Genomic DNA, 21,094 nt, shown 5'->3' with positions numbered 1-21,094 from the left:
ATTATCAAATAAAGATGTATTAAGAGTGATCAGACCAAATATTTAAATGTCGGAACATATCTTAATACTTGTAATTTTCTCTTTAAGCTACCTGGAGTTTTTTTTTTAATATTACCTCTTTTCTCCATTGTATTCACATTTAATCCGTAAAATTTGTTCTCTTTTCTGAAAAAGATAAACATAAAAGTTTAAGCTTATCAAGTGTCAAAAACAAGAATGGAGTAAATATTTTCCTAATCTCATGTACCGATTGTGAGAGGTGAATTTCTGTACAGTAGATAAACATGACAAAGTTACGAAAACAATTTCAAAAACAATATTTGTACTATCAATCCACTTTACATACTTATGACCTTAGAAAGTGTTTTCCTAGGCCATACATTATGTTAAATTATTAAGGTCACCTCATAAGCTTACAACCAACAATTTTCCTGTTACATTAGTCTGGTGATGTGCAGTTCGATATTACAATTTTGCATATTGATTTAAGTTTTATAAAAGTTATTTTAAGTTGTCTCCTTCAAATATTCAAATTTGAAATATAAACTGTTGACACGGAGATATGTCTCGCCATTATGTAACTTTGATAGTAAAATGCAAATGTAAAAAATTAAAATAGCAATAACTTAACATGAAAATTATGCAAAACATTAAAACTCAATGAACCTCTCTGGAAATGAGATATGGGAATGTAAATGAATACCATTATCAATGAATTATATGTATCAGAAGTGACCTACATGTAATCACAAATTTTAAAATGTTAACTATGCAAAATTTCCAAAGTCAATGAACAATGACTGAGGCAAAGTTCTCACCAAGAAGAGTCCATGAGTTCTGAATCTGGTTGGACTCATCCTTTTCTAACTGTCAGATCAAAAGATACATAAGCAGAGAGGGTTATATAACGTAGTATCAGCTGAGCGAGATTTCATCCTTTTATGGCATGTATGGCAAATGTTTATTATATATCTTAATTTGAAGTCATTTCCTGGCTCTTTTTTTGTGATTGAGACTTCAGTAATAAATTAATAACAGTAAAGACATCCTTTTTCTCCTCACTGTTGGACTCACCATGCATCCCATGGCCAAAAAAGGGGAGTGAGTCCCTAAACTTAACTACAAAATCCTTAGTGACAAGGATCGTTTACATTTGTAAACTCCATAGAATTGAGACAAGTTAATGCTAATTCAACTGCATACCAAATAGCATTGCCTTGTTAATATTTTAACTTTAAGCAAAAGTTTCAAAGTCAATAAAAAATAACTGATTGGGGTGAGGTATGGGGAGATCAATTCATCTCCATGGAAATGAGATGTGTTAATACTATCCACTTGTCCATGTCTGTCCCATCCATTGAAACTGACAAATAATCTAGGATTGTGTAGGCCCTCTGGGCAGCAGTCAGAATCTAAAACCCTCATTAACTTATCTCAACATTCCAGTGTTTCCACAATTCAATAAAGTTGAGAATGGAAACGGGGAATGTGTCAAAGAGACAACAACCCGACCAAAGAGCAGAAGAGACAACAACCCGACCAAAGAGCAGAAGAGACAACAACCCGAACAAAGAGCAGAAAACAGCCCAAGGCCACCAATGGGTCTTCCAACACAGCGAGAAAATCCCGCACCCAGAGGCAGGCTTCAGCTGGCCCCTAAACAAAAAATGTGTACTAGTTCATAGAAAATGGACGTCACTCTAAACTCAGAAACATACAGACATATAAATGAACCGAAATTAAAAAAACATACAAGACTAACAATGGCCAGAGGTTCCTGACTTGGGAAAGGTTCAAAAACTCTTTCCAAGTCATGTGATAACATACCTGTAGGTCTGTATAGGCTCTTTGTGCTGCAGTTTTGTTCCCAGACTGCAGACCTTTCAGTAACTGGGTCTCAATATTCCCCATCACCTCCTCTAAATCATTCTTCTTATCACCTGACAAATAAAATACTTTTCGTCAAATTTAATTATCTATGCAATTAAATATCATTAATCATGCTTATGTTTGAATGTGTACACAGACAGAAAACGTATTTAACTGAGTTTTAGGACTGAGAGCTGATATCGAAATGAATGCTCTGATGATGGAAAAAAGATGCTATTTTTCTATTTTTCTACTTTGGTTTTTTGGTTTTGGTTAACTTGTTATACAATTTATATCTATCATGTCTATAGCTATGTTTTATTAGATAGACATGAAAGATGGTAATATTGGCCTAACGACCTGTTACTAAATGTGCTGACTTTCTTGTCGATTTTTTTGGTGAATTTGAACTTTTATATACATGTACAGGTACATGTACCTTTATCATGTTTATCATTTCACTCATGATTGGCAATATGCATTAACATGATTAAAAAACAAAAATAAAACTCCAAGATTCATAAATGCATGAAATGAAGAGCTACATTATATAACAATACCATATGATTAAGTTTTACCAAATACAAAGTTGTTCCCAAGCTTCAAATTCATCATGCAGAAACAATTTATCATCACAAATTGTTCAAGAAAATTTACCAAACTTTTAAATTTGATCTAACTTTTAAATTCAAAATTTATGAAATCTGAATACACGTTCAGGGCATACAATCATAAAACTTTTGTGATTGTTGTATTCAAGACTTAGAAATTAATCAATCATAATACTGGATCTAGCTTTTCAAGCAAAAAATTTGTACACGAAAAATGAGACAAGATCAATGAAGATTAATGACCAATGCAAGAGTCCAGGTATCTAATGTTGAATCAACTCATTTTTTTTAAATATATAGTTAACATGGTTAAAGTAGAGAAACCTTAACACACATATTTTTTTCTTTGAAATAATAGATGTACCATATTCTATAATAGGACATTTTATTTGTATGGCCTTGAACATGGCCTTAAAAAAAAAAGAAATCGTCCCTACATCTACTTTTTTTTACATGTTAACATTTTTTTTCTTTCAGCTAATCATGCTAATCAAATGTACTATATATTCTATAATAGGACATTTTATTTGTATGGCCTTAAGAACATTGAGCAAATAATAGAAAGAATTTGTTTCTACATCTTTTCTCTTTTTCTAAATCCTAAATATGTTCAAGCAGGTTATCCATATAATCACACACATACTTTTTGTTTGACCTAATTGATTTACTATATATATAAATATGAATAATTGACCATTTTATGTGTACGGCCTTAAGAAACCAGGTTAATCTTCTATTCCATCACAATGGAAATATTATTTAAACTTTCTAATCAATTTCATCTAAACAAGGTCATAATGGTGTATATCTGATTACAAAGACACGGTATAGGGTAGCGAGAGAGTCATTCTGACTTAGTAACCTGATGTGGGTCAAAATTGTGTAAACATGGCTGATAAATATCTACTAAAGCGGAAAATAAAATGTATAATTATCAAGTCAATCAACATGATCAATTTTTTGTTGGAGTCTGATATTTCTTAAGTTGTGTCAGTCAAACGGCTTTTGGATTCTATAAATGGGGTCTCGTGAAGTCCATTAACATGATTAAGGACCAGCTGGTCAGTTACAAATTAAGTAATTATATAATCGAATGGCACAGAAATCTACGACAAAAATTTTTTCCTGTTAATACTGAACAACACTATATATAAAATGAGGGCATCATGAATGGATTAACAAGGTTTACATAAACTTAATCTAATTCCACGATTTTTTTTTTTAGTTATTGTAACTTTATACCGATTTTTTGTTCTTAAACATCTTAACCAGACAAAATGACAAAGTCAATTAAAATATGGACAAGCAGCATGAAATAACATACACAACTGCTACATGTATGTCAATTGGTCTGTCACTGAGAGTCTGTGGTGGAGAGTGGTCTCTTTAACAATCATATCTCATCTTCGTATTATAATACATGTAAATGAAATTGGATTGATTGATTGTTGGTTGCTTAACGTCCAGCGGCAAATATTTCAAGCATATTCAGGACGAAAATGAAATTGGAACTCCACATGAACATGCTAAACAAAATAACAAAAGAATTTTTTTTTTTTACATACATGTACCAGTTAAAAATCACTTCATATGATATTTAACATGTTTAAGTATCATAATATGAGAAGGAACAGAGGACTTTAATGAATTACAATCATGTTAACACAATAACATATCAATGTACATGATGTATGGAAATACCAAAATACAACTTCTGAATTTTAAAATGTGGGTCTTATCAAACAAGCACAGGAATCTTACATCAATGTTAAATATATCATACATATAACATGCAACTTGTACATTTCAAAGCATATGATTTATGTACATGTCAGACCTTGGCATTGTGTGGTGAGGTCGTGGGATAATACATAACTATCGTTATATTAATTTTTAGTTTTTTTACAAGTATTAAACATGCGGAGATGAATGTTAAGACGCTTTATATAATTTTTTATTGAGTCATTTTATTAACTGAGCAAAGGTAAAAATTTCCCATAAAAAGCGCCTACTACAAATTGCATGAATTGTATGAATTTTCTTTTTCGAACTACAAGGTCTCCTTAGACCATGTCGACATGTGTGATTTAATATGCAAATGAGCTTCAAGTTGGTTCTACAAAAAACTTTAATAAGGTTGATAAACATCCTATCGGAAGGTTCTCATGATTCTTCAGACATTGTCAGATGCACAGACAGTTTACACAAAGTCACTTTAAACTTTTGCACTGAATAAATTAACTTGCAATAAGATTTTCACTTTGATTTTCAACCTCGAGATTAATTTTTTCTACAGCTATGCCAGTATGATCCTGTGCCAATTATTTTTTCCAATTGTCCTTCTAAATCTGTCAATTTGATGGTTTTGAAAAAATAAATTAAATACATGTGTGTACATACATAGGCCTATGTTTATGATGTAAATTCAATAAGTTTTATAATGATATATTCCACTATGCCACTAAGAGACCATGTTATGACTTTAGGCCATAAAAAAGAATATGTTTGTTTGCCCTGTTACCAATGGTTACCTTACCTACCCAGAAAATATCTGCCTACCCAAAATCTTTTATTGTCCTCAGATTCCTGATGTGAAAATTTTTTTTTTAATCAGATAGGAATGAAGACTAAAAACATTTGACACTTCGATTTCTCTTTGTCAAAAAAAAAAAGAAAAGAAAGTGCCTACCTACCTATCCACTGTCCCTACCTTTCATGCCTTTGGGTAGGGTTTGGGCAAACCAAAATATTTTTAAATGTGGCCTTAAAATTTTTTATATTAATTATTAACATGATTAAAGGAAAAGTAAATCAATTTGTTTATGTAAATCATAAGTAATTACATGATTACCAGAACCCAATCAACCCTAAGGACCTCAACACAAGTTCAATACCTGTATTGTGTACATTTCAAAGCATGTTATCATTTGCATGTGAATTAGTGTCAAATGAATTTAAAATATAAATCATGTAAAAAAATCTGTTAATATTTTATCACTTTCTTAGAAATTCATTAAATAAAAACATGGTTTTAAGAAATACACTACAACTTCTGGCCTACATGGCCTACAAAGAGTCTAAGATTTTGCCATGTGAGACAACTGAGTAAAAAAAATTTTTTTAATTAAGGGGGAGACAATCAATTACCTTTTTATATTAGTCTTAGAGAAAGCAATTGGTTTACTTGTAAATGGTGGTACTATAGAGAAAATTTGACTAAAATGACAACTATTCCTATTTTAGGGTAATATATTTATAAATATGAAGGATTGAAGCAGATATCCATTTATTCTTATTATGATTTAAAAAATAATACATTAAGCAATAAATTCGCTTTAATTCTACTAAAAATTGAAAATTACAAAAGCACTCCTTTAAACTTTACAGGGCCGTTTATTAGGGTTAACGGCTTACTCCTTTTAGAAGATGTTTATCATTAAAACAAAACCAGAGGATTCTGAAAGGTATTCAAAACAGAAAGTAGAATAGCGACTTTGATTTAATTTGATTTGATTTTTGGTGTTTTAATGCCACTTTTAAGCACCGCTTTTGGGCTATTTCGTGGCGGCCAGTTTTTATTGGTGGAGGAAGCCGGAGTGCCCGGAGAAAACCACCGACCTTCGATAGGAAAACTGACAATCCTAGTCAATTAAGATTGGAGTCGACTTTGTGTCAGATTCTTGAGAGCAGGGATACAGTATGTTTTTCATTCATAACCACTAACATCTTTTGTTGACCTCTAGATGCCGTTTTGGTTCTTTGTGTCACTAGGTTACTGTCTTATTGACTTTCTACTTAATTTGTTATAAATAAGGACATTAGTTTTCTCAATTGCATTGTTTCATATTTTTCATGGCAGGGCCTTTTTATAGCCGACTATATGGTATGGGTTTTTCTCATTGTTGAAGGCCGTACAGTTGTCTATAATTGCTTACATCCACTTTATTTGAACTTTGGCGGAAAGTTGGCTGTCTCATTTGCAATTATAACACATATCCTTATTTTTATAGAGGTGATCACAGAAAGCATCCCTCTACGATACTGCTGTATAACGATCATGACAGTGCAGAAAACCTTAGCTGGGTGGTGGTCTCTTTGAAATTTACACCATATCACATTTTGCTCATATTTATACACAAACATGTAAACCTATCTTTATTTTACAAAAGTGTTCTTTTCAAATAACAGAAGTCAGAAAAAAAACAATACGAAAAACAACTCTTTGTTGTGGTTTTTTTTCTCACACACAGGTGCACTATAATTTCATCAAAGGCAGGTAAATAAAAGAAAAGGCCATGAACCAGAGATAATACAAAACTACTAGAGGCAAAGTAATGAAATTATACCATCTATATATCATCTTTATTACATAAATCTCTATCTACTATTTTAAGGCTATTTATGCTGATTTAAGAGACAGCGACTGTTTAATGGCAGGGAAAAAATTGCCTTGTCTGTTCAGTTTCTAATATTTTTTTTAGTAACACACAGCATCTTCTGCATAACAATCTGATTTCAAGAAAGAGGGAAAAAAGTTCAAAATCGCAAGAGGAAACCAAGTCAACATTCATGAAATTGTTGCCAAAAGAAAAAAAAACAAGGAGCAGTTTAAGACTTTTAAGTATAAAAAGTTGTTTTAAAAACTAAAATTTTTAGCAAGTCAGGTGCTCAGGAAGGGTAAAGCAGTTCCCCCTCTGTTATAAACCTTTAAACAAATTAACAATATAAAATAAGGAGATGAGGTATGATTGCCAATTAGACAAATATCCACCAAAGTTCAACATGTTCAAATAATGTGGATGTAAGCAATTATAGGCAACCGCACGCCTTCAACAATGAGAAAAACCCATACCGTATAAAACTAACGTCCTAATTTATAACAAAACAAGTACAGAATGATAATGTCCACCTTGCTTTATACATGTACATGTACATATTATCACTTAACACAATATCTTATTTTTGCAGAAATTTAAAAATAACTGGTTCTACTTAACTTCAACATGTGCATGTGTTGATTTTTCAAAAGTTAATTTTGTTAGAATAAGGATTACAGAATTCTGTCTTAAAATTTGCAAACATCAGATATGATTTAATTGATGAAAATGATTATTTACTGACTCAACTACAAATGTAATGCATCTCCAGTAAACTCAGTTTGCCACCATCAATTCAATAACTGATGGTGGCAATTTCTAAAATATTACAGTCCTCTTAATCAGTCACCTAATTGCTTAAAACTTACCCATAGTCAGTGGTGATATGATTCAAATTTTCACTACTCTATTTCAATTAAATAATCCATAATTAGTTAATTAATCCAATTAATAGCATCCATAATTAGTTAATCCAATTAACATTATTCATAATTATTTAATCCAATTTTAAGGAATACACAACTCATAGTAATTAGAATCCACACATGAACACAATGTGTAATAAAACATGATTTTTCCTACAATTCACCCCATCGATGCACTAAAACCTTTTTTCATTCACTTTTCACATCATCTCTACTTCAATCAACATGGTTTCTTTAATTTATCTGAAAGTAGACAAGATTTCACACTTAAGATGAGAATTCAACACAAGCATTTTACTATAACAAATTATTATAATATATATACACTGAGTTTATAAATACCATTGAAAGTGCTTTACTAATTAAATTATATAATTATGTGAGTTGGTGCGTTTTGCTTTTTGTTCCCATTTCCTTTCAAAAAAAAGTTAAGGATTAAAACACCAGGTGTGGTAATAAAAATGCATATATATGTGAAAGAAAGAAAAACAATATAATGTAGATGTCTGACTGAGGAATATATAGACCTGTACATGGCCCAAAATGATAAGCATTTTTGTTTATCTTTCACTTGTAATTGTAAAAATTTGAAATGTTTTTGTCAACAGGAAAATAATGCAGAAACATGTATCTCGTCTGAGTTGTAGAAGTCAGTTTTAGGAGAAGAATAAAAGAAGAACGTGTCTGAGGATGCAAATGCCCCTGCTCAAGCTTCAAAGAAATAAAAAGGGGACGGACGGTTGGACAGAAAGACGGAAGGACAGACAGTCAAGGGTAATAGTTAATGCCCCCCTTGCCTAAAGCGGGGGCATAAAAATATGTCAGGAGGTAATTCATGACACACAAAATTCTGACTTGTTTATATCAGACCTCTGATTGACTTTCATTTGTCTTAAATTCACTTTATTTTGTGTGGTGACTTTATAAAAAAAAATAATGCATTTTTAAAGAAGGAAATATTTCAATAAAGGAAGAGATTTTAATACTTTTTTTAACATCCAGGAACTACACATTTGTCATATTGTCCTGACTGTCAACATTACATCCAAACCATCATTCTTTTCATTTTTCATTTTCTATTAAAAGAACTTCAACAGGTTTATGTACTCAGAAAACTCAGGTATGACAGTCGACATGTAGGTATATGATACAACAACAAAAAACTTGGGATTTTCTCAAACAATTCACCCTTTGTAAGTACATGTATTTAATCTTAGTAAGACCCAAACCTTATATATATATGCATATATGCAACATGTCATTTCATGAAGAAGCAGCCGTGCCAGTTTACAAACTTATCAGTTTGAAGAGGGCCTATTCTAAAATATGAACGGTACAAAGATATGGAAGCATTGGGTTAATAAAAGTAACTATAAATGGAGAAAAAATATATTTAGCATTTGACTTGTTTCCATTTCCCAAACATCATGAACATCATGAACATCAAATTTGTTGTAGTTAATCTTAAAATCAAATCAATGCATATTTACATTAAACATGAACAATGATGAATATGCATATAAATAGTTTGCCATTGATCATCATTAAATTTGATTCCAGTCCATAAAAACATCCACATTTTCTAAAATGCCATTCTTAAGATGCTGTATCATGAACAAAACTCACAACATGATTAAGATGATCCTGGCGATCAGAAAATGTTGTCCTCACAATTTTTTTCCCATGTTTAAACTATCAAACTGTTCTATCATTTTAGGTTACCTGTGACGTCAAGGTGACTCTGTTTAAATGCTGTGCCTGCGGTCAGATTATCGCTACGAAGATATTTTTAATATCATCGTGAGGTACGAAAAGAGATAATATATAATTGTTGTTCTCAGGTATCAGCTAAGTATCTTTATCTGAATCATAGCTACCGATATCCATATTTAAATGTACTATAGTTTTCTATGATTGAGTTCAGTCCTTTAGACCACTTCTGAATCATTTAAAACATTTACCGATTCAGTCTGCACCAAAATCTTTTCCAACTACTAGTCCAAAGACCAATACTCCAACAATTTTCTTATAAACAAATATTTGCAAATGCTTACTAGTCCAAATAAAATTTTACTAGTCTGGGGCATCAGACTAGTTGCTAATGGTGCAGACTGCTGATTTCCAAGATCTCTTAAAACTTTTTTTGGGGGGATAATCATGTAAATAATATTTCTTTACTGAAAAAAAGCAAAAGAAATTCCTTAAATGTTTGTTTTTTTTCAACATCCTTAATAAGGATTTTTTTAAAATAAATACTTCATGTGTAAGTAACAATGGAGTCTATAGGTCATTTACAGTAACCTATCTTAGTATCTGCACTTGTCTCTGTTCTGAAAACGACAGAAACCTCTTTCAATTTTCTTATTATTGCTTTTCAACCAGATGAATTTATGGTACATACATGTATGATAAACCTCTCTAGAGATTTTTTAAATATATTTATGAAATCATGCAAACAATTTGGTCTTAGTTTTAGCTAATCCTTCCTTAAGACTACCCCTAAAGATTTTTTTTTCTGTCATATTTTAACAAACTGTTGAGAACTATCAAAGTCAGACATTTCCCCTGTTTAAACCACTCGATAATGTTTTGAAACAGACAATTATATAGATTTGCTTTACCTACCTCGCTACCCTAATTTTTTCAGCATGTTACTTAAGTAGAAACAAGGGTATTCATGTTTTTTTCAGCATGTTAGTGGAAACAACCTGGGTATTAATGTTTTTTCAGCATGTTAGTGGAAACATGGATATCAAAGTTTTAAGTTCTTTCCTTTCCATTTATTACACAGTTTGTTTGTTGTAAAACATTACTACAAGTGTATCCTCTATCATCTGTTATACAAAAGACTTATCAGTATAAATAAAATGAAAAGTGGATATTAGTTGAAAGAAAGTAACCCAACAATTATACACTACAGAAAAGACATCTTGATCTTTCAACATTGGGCCTAAAATAAAATATTGTTTGTTTCCCCAATCCCGACCGACCCTACAAAAATGGTGCTACTCATAAAATTTTATTGTCAAAACTAAGTCAAATATTATTTTAATCATTTTGGATTTTCAGGTTTGCCAGATCGTCCGATAATGTTCAAGCTTTTTGGAAAAATAATAATATTTCCCTACCTACCTACCCACACCTGGCTTGGCAGGGTCGGGATTGGGGAAACAAACAATATATTAATTTAGGCCTTGGACAATTGTCTATATAATTAGGCAGGCTCTTAACTGCCCTGAGTCTCAAAAGTTATGAAAGAAATCAAAATTTAGACTTATAATCCAAGATCTGCCATCCATACCAAGTTCATAAATGTTGAAAAAAAAAACAAACCTAAGCAGTGAATTTTACTTTTGAAAAGCACCAACTTTATTTCATTTTTTTTTTAATTTCATTTGTATATAATCATGATAATAAAACCAAAAACTTACATTTTGCTATGCTCCTAAGTCAACTTGTAGACATTGGCACAATTCAGTAAAAAAAAATTTTTTTTTTACAACTACTGTAAGGGCTACCTCCCAAAACAAATCAATTCTAAGTGCAATAACTTGCATTTACATGTAGTATAAAAATCTTTTCCAGGTAAAAGTACACAATTATCAGAACAGTTCAATATCCTGCAGTTTTTAACATTAGTAAAAGAAGATGCACATTTATTTACAACTTGTATCAATCGTCGCATTGAATGTTTACATATATATTTACATGTATCTACATCAAAAAGAGTTGAAGTGACAGAGATTACAACTTGTCGTCTGCAAGAGGTCATCAAGGTGTTCAAGATGCTTGAACTTAACTGAATGATTAATCCCAAGTCAGCTATATTAGTCCTTTGCCAAATCAATTTTCCACGATATTTTCAAGCCTAAGGAAAACAGTTTTGACGATTAACATCATCTTTAATATCAATCTGGCCTTCAGACAATTTTTCATTCATATAAGCTGTGAAAGTTCACAAACTTATTCATTATTTTCTGAATAAATTTGAATTTTGTAATAATAAATTTATTTTTCATACTACAGGTGCTGAATAAATATAATATAACTTATTTTTTCGATTGGTGTAGTGCGTCTCTTCTACACTTCTAAACATAACAATGTCAAGATAATCCATACAAACACACTTCTGCATTTCAATGAATAATTGCATTAAATAAAATATGCAAGTCAGAAAATGTTAATCAGTATGGACCATAGTCCTGTCTCACAAGCAATCTCTTCATTTTTAAGTGCATCAGCCTTAATATATATTGGGACCATAGTCCCTTTGCAAAAACAGGGACAAGGTTTAAATTTGAAAAAAAATGTTAGCATACCATGTCTGCAACATCCTAACAGAATTGTGGGTATGTCACCTGACCATAGATTTTCAGCAGGGGGTTGTGGGTAATGTCACCTAACCATAGATTTTCAGCAGGGGGTTGTGGGTAATGTCATCTGACCATAGAGTTTCAGCAGAGGGTTGTGGGTAATGTCACATGACCATAGATTTTTCAGCAGGGGGTTGTGGGTAATGTCACCTGACCATAGACTTTCAGTAGGGGGTTGTGGGTAATGTCACCTGACCATAGATTTTTAACAGGAGGTTGTGGGTAATGTCACCTAACCATAGATTTTCACCAGGGGGTTGTGGGTAATGTTACCTGACCATAGATTTTCAGCAGGGGACAAATAGAAAAGTAGAACAAAAATTCAAATGGAAATCTTAAGATGCATCGAAAATGTGATCTAACTTCCATGTTAAAATGGTCACTCAACTAACTGTTTCAGTACGCCTGAATTAAAAATCTTGTGAAAAATTTACATTTTAAATTATGTTCCTACACCTACATACAATAAGGAATCAAATCTGTCAAGCCATTAAAAAATATGTTGCTATTTTCTCCACCTACCTCCCACCATCTGACCACTTATAACCCCATAATCAGAATAAACAATTTCATTACATACATAACTTGCCTGAATTTGGTTCAACAATTATAACAAAACTCATACTTTTTCACATTAAAATTTGTTTATACAGAGAAAACAATTAAAATAGCCATTAAACTTAATTATTAACATGTTTTCCTTATTTTTTTTTGGCTAAAAACATATCGTGAAACAGTTAAAATTAACCCACATTTAAACATAACACCTTCCATACACCTACACCTAATACAGAGCAATTTATCATTACGCTTTAAAACATATCAGATGTCATTTTAATTCTGATCAAATTTTTGATCAAGGGAACAAAAAACCTTCTAAGTTGACATCAGAAGACTAACTTCAGACTAAGGACACACAAAGGCTAATAAAGTCTAATTTTTCTTGTCTGTTGCTATAAGGGCTTTTACATTTTTTTGTAGTCAGACTGACTACTTCAGCTAGCCTAAATGTAAGAATTTTATTTGAATGCTGTAAGCTGATATTAAAAAATAAACTTAGTGAGCGAGGCACAATCCAAAAACTGGTCTTGGTTTAAACATTCCGATGTATATCTCTAGCTTTTCCAGGATTTAGCATTAAACATTTAGAATTAGCTGCTCCTATCATTCTAAATAAATTGTTAGACTAGTAAGATATCATTTATAAAATATTGTAAAAATGTTATTGCGAATTCCATCAGAGAAAATAGCAAAAAATGGGGTGTTCAAATATAAAAAAAAACCAATTATACAGGTTTCCACAAAAAAACTCTAAAAACACCAAATTTATTAGTTAAATTATAAAACGGAAAATATTAAAAAAAAAAAAATTATTTTTCTTCACCTGCTTTTTCTTGATCATAAAGAAACTTCTATCCAAGTTCTCATCTTTGAAAAGATTAGACAAAGTTAATGACTCTAAAAAACATTTATCTATATGTGTGTTAATGTATCTGTAAAATACATCCATTTATCAGTAAAATACAGGAAAATGTAAAATTAATTTTCAAAATTTTTATCAAGATGTTAGTTTCATCAAATTGAAAAGGTGTGGCGAAGCTATTGATTTAAAAAAAATCAACCAAGGACTAAACATCTTAACTGTAACTGCAAACAAAATTATTAAGTCCATCTATCATATCTATAGGTCATGTATGTGAAAAAATAGAAAATTCATAAGGGGTTCCCCGGAACCCTGTGTCTCGCCTGCCATTGCTGCTGTCAGTGTTAAAGTGTAAAATTGACTTAAAAAGTAAGTCCATTTATCAATAAAATACAGAATTTAAAAGCTGTTATTTTTTTATCTTGAAGATGAGCTTCTGTACAAGTTTCATAACAATCCATTAAGGTTTACAAATTTATCATTATCCCAGACTGTCTTTAAATGTTAACTGTAAAAACTGAAGTCCATCTATCAGAAAAATACTAAAAATGAAAAAAATATATTTTCAAAGGTCTGCTTCAGACATTATCTCTTCATCATTAAAAAGCTATACAGCCAAAGTTTCATAAAACTCTATGAAGGTTTGACAAAGTAATTGATGTGTAACAAACTTTAACCCCAGACTGTATCTACTTGTTAACTGTAAAAAAAATAAGTCCATTTATAAATATATAATTATCAGTAAAAAACAGAAAAATGAAAATAAATATTTCCAAAATTTTGCTCTGAATACTATATTTTGGTCATAAAAAAGCTTCTGTCCAAATTTCATAAATTTCCATGAGACTTTGACAAAGTTATTGATGACTGAAAAACTTTAACTTCAGACTGAGCCTGAGTGTTAAGTGTAAACAAAACAAGTCCATTTATCAGTATAATGTCCCAATTTCATAAAATTCCATGTATATTTGACAAAGTTATTGATGTCCAAAAAACTTTAACCACAGACTGAACCTAAAGGTTGAAGCTGACGACGGAATCTAGGATCACTATGTCTCGCTTACAGAAAATAAATTTCGCAACCTCAACAAAAAATGATGTATGCACAAAAAGCTAAGTCCTGATTTATCACTAAAATATGGGGAATTCAATAAAATTTTTTTATATTTTGCTAACGTCATAAACTTTCTTTTGATTATAAAGAAGCGTCTGTCTAAGTTTCTTAAAATTCCATAAAAGTTTGACAAAGTTTGTATTCTTATAAAAAAATGTAACCACAAATTGAACCCAAATGTTGACGACGCCAACATCTACGGAATGTAGGATTTCTATGTCTTGCTTCCACGACTTTCTTTGCCGGCTTGAGAAATCCAATCACGACCCTAACATATTAAGGAGAATATTAAAAGTACTACACTTCGTAATATGTAAATTGTTTCCTACTTTTTTAAAAGTTTGAGCCTTTCCTTATTAAAAACCACAAAATGTATTTAGTTTGGTGCATGCATGCTCACTGACGGAAAACCTACTGCACATTTACATGTACATGACGTACAAAAGCAAAAAATAAAGAAAACACAAAACTCACCTGTACAAATCAAATTCATCTCTATTTAAACTATTCAAGTTTATCAAACTTAAATTTTTACATCACTAAATCTTCTTTATATTGTGCATAACTCCTTTAAATTCTAAAAAAGTGACATTTCACTAGCACATGTTGTAAATAAATTTACAAAACAAGAATATTTAGAATACATATGCAAACATCGTCTTCAATTTAAAATCTTCCTTTGCAATAATATCATGAATATGTTATCAATATAAAGATATTCCTTTCAAATTAAATCTTCCTTTTATCAACTTTATGAGATTTTTTTTCTCTCTCCAGATCATTTAAAGTTTAATTTTTTCTTGCCTGTGAATTATTACATAAATTTTCAAACATATGTATAGATGATTAGATCTAGGATTTTAATCGTCAGTGACCCGTGACCTTAATACTATTTAAAAGTAAATATATATGAATTTTCGATAATGCACGGTGGTTAACGAAAAAAAAAAGGAGTTGAGGGGTAAATCTCAAAGAGACAGCAAGCGTGATCGATAGGGTTAGGGTTAGCATAACATACCTAAAACTAGATATCTAGGACAATGTGGTTCCCAAGGCTTTGAGAAATCAATTGGACATTTGGTCCAGTAATACATTCTTCTTAACTGGACCAGGCTCTTTTTTACAGGACATTTACACCTATGATTTGGACATAATTAAAAATTTTACTGGTCATTTGGTCCAGTTTTGGTCCAGTAATGCATATCACTTAACTGGACCAAACCATTTTTACTGGTCTTTGCCCTTTTGTATGACTGGGACATACTGCAAATATTTCCCCAATCTACCCAAAAGGGAGAGATGATACAACATGCAAGAGTTATTTCTCTTTTAAGAATTTGGAATTTGTAACATGTTGTTTTCATTTTTTACAGCACTGGGTCGATACCTCTGCTGGTGGACTATCAGTCCCAGAGTGTATCATCAGCTCAGTTAAGTCAGTTTTGGTACTGACATGATTTATAACAAATCTTAACTTTCTAAAAATGTCCATAAATAAGTTTTGAAATTATAAGAAACTAAGATTTCAACTCCCTCAGGCAAAGTTGACCTTAGATGGATTAGGCTACTTTTTATGTCCATTTTGGTCATATAGCTCTTTAACTGTTTCGGTTCTTATACATCATTGGCTTTCAAATATTCGGCTCTGAGCATTCCTGATGAAGTAAATCCAAAAAAGCGTTTCGGACGCATGGAATTTGTAATGTGTTGTTTTCATTTTTTAATCAGGCATATTCATAATTATATGTACCTTTTAATTTTTTGGCAAAAAATTTTTTTTCAAGCAAACTAAATTCTTTAGTCTTTAAAGCCCACAATATAATTACAGTATAGACATTTGGATACTGTATCATTCGGTCTACCCTCATCTCATTTTAATCAAAAACAAGAAAAAGTTGCATACATTGTCAGTCATGCCATGGCTAAACATTTCCACTTTTTTTTAAAAGTATCAGAAAACAGGAAATGTTTTGACAGGTTTGAAAAGTGCACTCATGTTACAGTCATTTCTATCAAGCTGCTGATCAAATATGAACTCAGTAAGAAGAACCTTGAAAAAGTGTGATCAGAATAAGTGTTGGTTGAACGGACTGAGGAACGAACAGACGGAAGACTGAACAGTCAAGGGGAATTTCTCCTGTGGATTATATTATTCCTGTATATGGTGGAAAATGAGAGGCGAAAATTACCAAAGGAACATTCAAACTCATAAGTCGAAAATAAACTGACAACATTACGGCTAAAAAGGAAAAGACATACAACAGTGGAAGTTGCTGGTTTGTAGTAGCATGCTACCTCTTATTAGTCTCAAGTCTGTCTGCACTAATTTACATGGCCAAAATTATTAGTGTAGTTTTTAAAAAAGATTTGCCAATATACATTTTGGCAGATTACATTGATTTCAATGAAACTTAATGTTTATTCTGCAATGATTTAACATATATATGACATCTAGCATGTTTAGATAGCACTATTAATCTTACAATGACCTGCAAAAAGGAAGAAATAAAATATGACAAACCTCTTCTAATTTTACAATGACATGCAAAAAGTACATGTAACTGCATAGTGGGAAGGATTTTAATTGCTGTGATGTAATAGTTGAGAAAAAAACAATAACACTTTGTTTATTATAAGTACTATATAGTATGAGGGTCTGGATGGGGTTCACAGAATAGAATATCTAATGTTTATCAACTTACGCATGATCAGAACTTGATTTTGGACAATTTTATTACAGACTTGTTACTGTCTAATTATAAGTCAGGGGAAAGACTAAGGATTTATCAAGTTTGTATTCTACTCTTATGACACGGGCACTTGTCTCAGAAAAAAAATTTCCTATATACCTTAATATTAAGGTATATAGGAAATTTTTTTTCTGAGACAATTGCCTCTGTCTTATGATACAAAAAGTCCTTTCTTGGATTTTTTTTGGCAGGGTAATAAAAATGATAATGGGTCTATAATCAAACATAACTATAGGTCAGTCAGGCGACAGGAAAGACAAAAAGTCATTCATTTTTTTCTTGCCTAATATTTTTGGGAGCAAAACACAAATTCAGGCCGAATATATATGTAGGACTCGGAGGTGCGATGGGGACGCTGAAGTGCGATGGTCACGCTGAAGTGCGATGGTCTACGCCGAAGTGCGATGATTCGTTCGCTGGTGTGCGATGGTCTATTTGACGCATGATGGCTAGTTTAAAATTTACAGATGTGCAATTGTTATGAGATGTACATGCAAATTTTTTTAATAGTTAGTACATGTATATAAATTTACATTCATTATTGTCTATGACTGTCCTTAACAATATTTTATTTAGTTGCATAATAAATGAGAGATCGTCCTCTTTGATTTTCTGCATGTTGACATAGTTCTGCGTTAACATTTTATCTTTACTTTGTTTCTCTCATATGTTCCTCGTTTACCGTAATATTATAATACGGAGAGTCTGTCTGTGGACCTGTTTGTATTTAGAGAATGCCACGCTCCATCGTACGTAAAAGGAACCTTTTGTAGATTTAAAAAAGGCCGCAGAAGGTAAACTTTCCCCTATCCACCAATACTCCCCGTTTCTCGTAGTAATTAAAGTTTATAAGCCCTTATTAACTTAAAAACCTGGAAAACTTCTTCTAACATACAAATTGACTTCTACATCGACATGAAAAGCATTAAAAATGTAGTTTGTGTAGACCATCGCACTTCAGCGTTACCACCATCGCACTTCAGCGTAGCTATCAACAATATAGCGTCACAATGCCACCATCGCACTTCAGCGTCAAACCATCGCACCTCAGCGTGACCATCGCGGTTCGGAGTACCATCGCAGTTCAGAGTCCTACAAATATATATATGCAATTCCCTTTTCTTATGAAAATGTGGACCACAAAGGAATGATGGCTTACAATATCTGAAACAAAAAATGCCTAAAGTTCAATGTATTGCCCTTGAAAATCCCATGGGCTTTGTTAACACACATTTAACACACTGAAACTATAATTAACATGATAACTTTTCTTTTATAACATTAAAGTGTTATTTATTATTAATTTAGTATTCCAAAAATGATTTAAAAATTCCATGCTCTAAAAACTATACCATTACTCAAAACAAAAATAGCTTGGCCAATCATTCTACATGTTCTAGAGGCATGAATCTAAGCAGTAAGATAAACAAGCTTCTGGTGTAGAGCGTTACACTTCAGTGAATTCAAAATCTTATATTTTAAAGTAATTCAATAAAATGTATGATAGATTAGAAAAATATTATAAAAGTATTTAAATATATTTCTTCACAAGCTGCAAGGGGTTTCATATTCAATTTATTATGCATCGGCTCATTACATTGATTGTCAGAGTCTATGTATAAATTGTTATGACCTTTATGGCTGACAGCTTAAAGCAAAAATATTGAAGTTGAAGGTCCTCTTTAAACAGAAATGCATCCTTCCAAGCAACCCTTTTGCAGGAGCGTCATTAAAATAAGTAGGAAAACTGTAGCCTGCCATTCAATGTGTTCAACCAGGTGTCCTAAATCTACAGAAACAGAGTTTTGAAATCATGGTCCAGGGGCGGGTCCAAGTGAGGGCGTAATGGGCATACGCCCCCCCTTTTCAAAAAAAAAAAAAACTATCGTAATCTGCTAATATTGTATTGAATATGGCAATTTATCATATTCATAAATTATCTTGGTTTTTTTTAGCAAAAAAAGGTCCAAAAATTTTTTCGCCTCGCTCTTCTCGGCAAAAATATTTCATTCTACGCCCCTCTTTCAAATATCCTAGAAACGCTTCTGTGGTCATTAGGACCACCACCACATCAAATCTGGTGGTCCAAGTGAATATTTGGTGGTCCTAAAATTGCAGTAAAAAATTTTGCTCATTATTATTTCCACCGGTTTAAACAGAGTTAGGTCAACATGGTCAATGAATACAATAATTATCTGGTTCCGTATCAAATACTGATATTGTTGTAATAAAAAGCTATAGCAGATACCAGAAAGCCTAAACAAGTATAAAATCACCAAAATCCTTAATCCGATATCCGAGGAACACCACTACAATAATGGACCTGATTTTTGGTGGTCAGGACTGACATATGACTGCCAGTTTGTGAGAAGGCTGCAGAAATCTATATTTATGTTGGGTATCACAACTCTGATACATATATTAGCCTAGAAAAAAGCCAGAGGAGTCACAAAATACATTGAAAACATCAGAAGAGATACATCCTTAATGTATATAAGCTCACGTTAAAAAATCTGTATTATACTTAAGGATCCCTATGTTATATCTTATCTGTAAAGTGCACATTACACAATATCACACGAACTGTTGCAGCGTAGTCGCAATGACCAAAGAATGTCTGCCAAAACATTATACAAGATCAAAGAATTGTCTATCACTTTCTGTTTTTTTCTTCAAAGACAACATGCCACTAATCTTAATCTGTTGGAAGGAGATGGATATATTAATAAACTAACAGCTTATAAAAGATGACATTGAGCTAAATTTGTAGACAAGTATCTGAAGTGTGTCAATGGGTGCTCTTAATCACTTCATTGTCATGTGTGTGCTCTCTGTATTGTTACAACTTGAGAAATATATTTCTTGTAGCAGAGAAAAAAATATAATATGAGCTGCAACGGATAAAAATCGACCTTATGCAAGTGCATGAATACATGTACATGTATAAGACTTAGATTGATTTTGGAATATTCAAATACAAAATAAAAGATGACTTTTGGTCTGTGCTGTACATGTTGTAGGGTTCTTATAAGAACTCAATTTTCAAACAGTTATAGACTTTCTGTAGAGATTTTTTCAACCCGAAATAGGTTAACAGGTGTATTGATATTAATTTGCATAAGGTCGTTTTCTATCCAACGCAGCTGATATAATATAAGATTATGGCATTTATAATTATGTATGATTTAAGAATACAATGCATCCAATGGTTAAAAACACACGTAGAGCAAATAGCTGAGGTCAAACTTCATTTAGTCTTTAAGATAAACTTCTTAAGTCGCACAATGCACAATCAACCATAAAAGGTCGCGTATATCCTGCCATAACAAATTTGAAACTAAACAATTTTCTGAAAACATCTCTTTTAAAAATACTGTTGAATCACTAAATCTCAAGTAAGACTAGCCAAGGTTCTGGAGTCCAAAATTTAAATCATGACCATTACAGCATCTGTTGATTAATTACAGGTATAACAAAAAATCAACTCAACATGCTCAATGTACCCTGGGAATGAGATTGAGAGCAATCAATCACACCAGGGGTAATGCTGATATTTAATCAGTTAATTCCAGCATTTCCTTAGAAGCAGGTAACATGCAAAACAGTTTTTTTCTTCTTCATGATTTTGTCTGCTGTCTAGCTATTGAACAAT

At 31.8% G+C, this 21,094-nt stretch overlaps 1 protein-coding gene across 3 annotated transcripts in view; it reads right to left on the bottom strand.

The window, feature by feature from the left end:
- Positions 1-21,094, bottom strand: part of LOC127718970 (mitogen-activated protein kinase kinase kinase 2-like) — a 67,347-nt gene that overhangs the window by 39,124 nt on the left and 7,129 nt on the right. For all 3 annotated transcript variants that reach the window (XM_052225043.1, XM_052225045.1, XM_052225044.1), the window contains exons 2-4: positions 7,726-8,025; positions 1,828-1,940; positions 116-165 (exon numbers count right to left, since the gene is read on the bottom strand). In XM_052225043.1, coding sequence (XP_052081003.1) covers positions 116-165; positions 1,828-1,940; positions 7,726-7,729 — 167 coding nt within the window. In that variant the 5' untranslated portion in view covers positions 7,730-8,025. The remainder of the gene's footprint in view (positions 1-115; positions 166-1,827; positions 1,941-7,725; positions 8,026-21,094) is intronic.

This window comes from Mytilus californianus, unplaced genomic scaffold (genome assembly GCF_021869535.1).
Source record: "Mytilus californianus isolate M0D057914Y unplaced genomic scaffold, xbMytCali1.0.p SCAF_10, whole genome shotgun sequence".
NCBI lineage: Eukaryota > Metazoa > Mollusca > Bivalvia > Mytilida > Mytilidae > Mytilus > Mytilus californianus.
The sequence above is the reverse complement of the archived record's forward strand: the minus strand, read 5'-3'. Positions and strand labels throughout refer to the sequence as shown.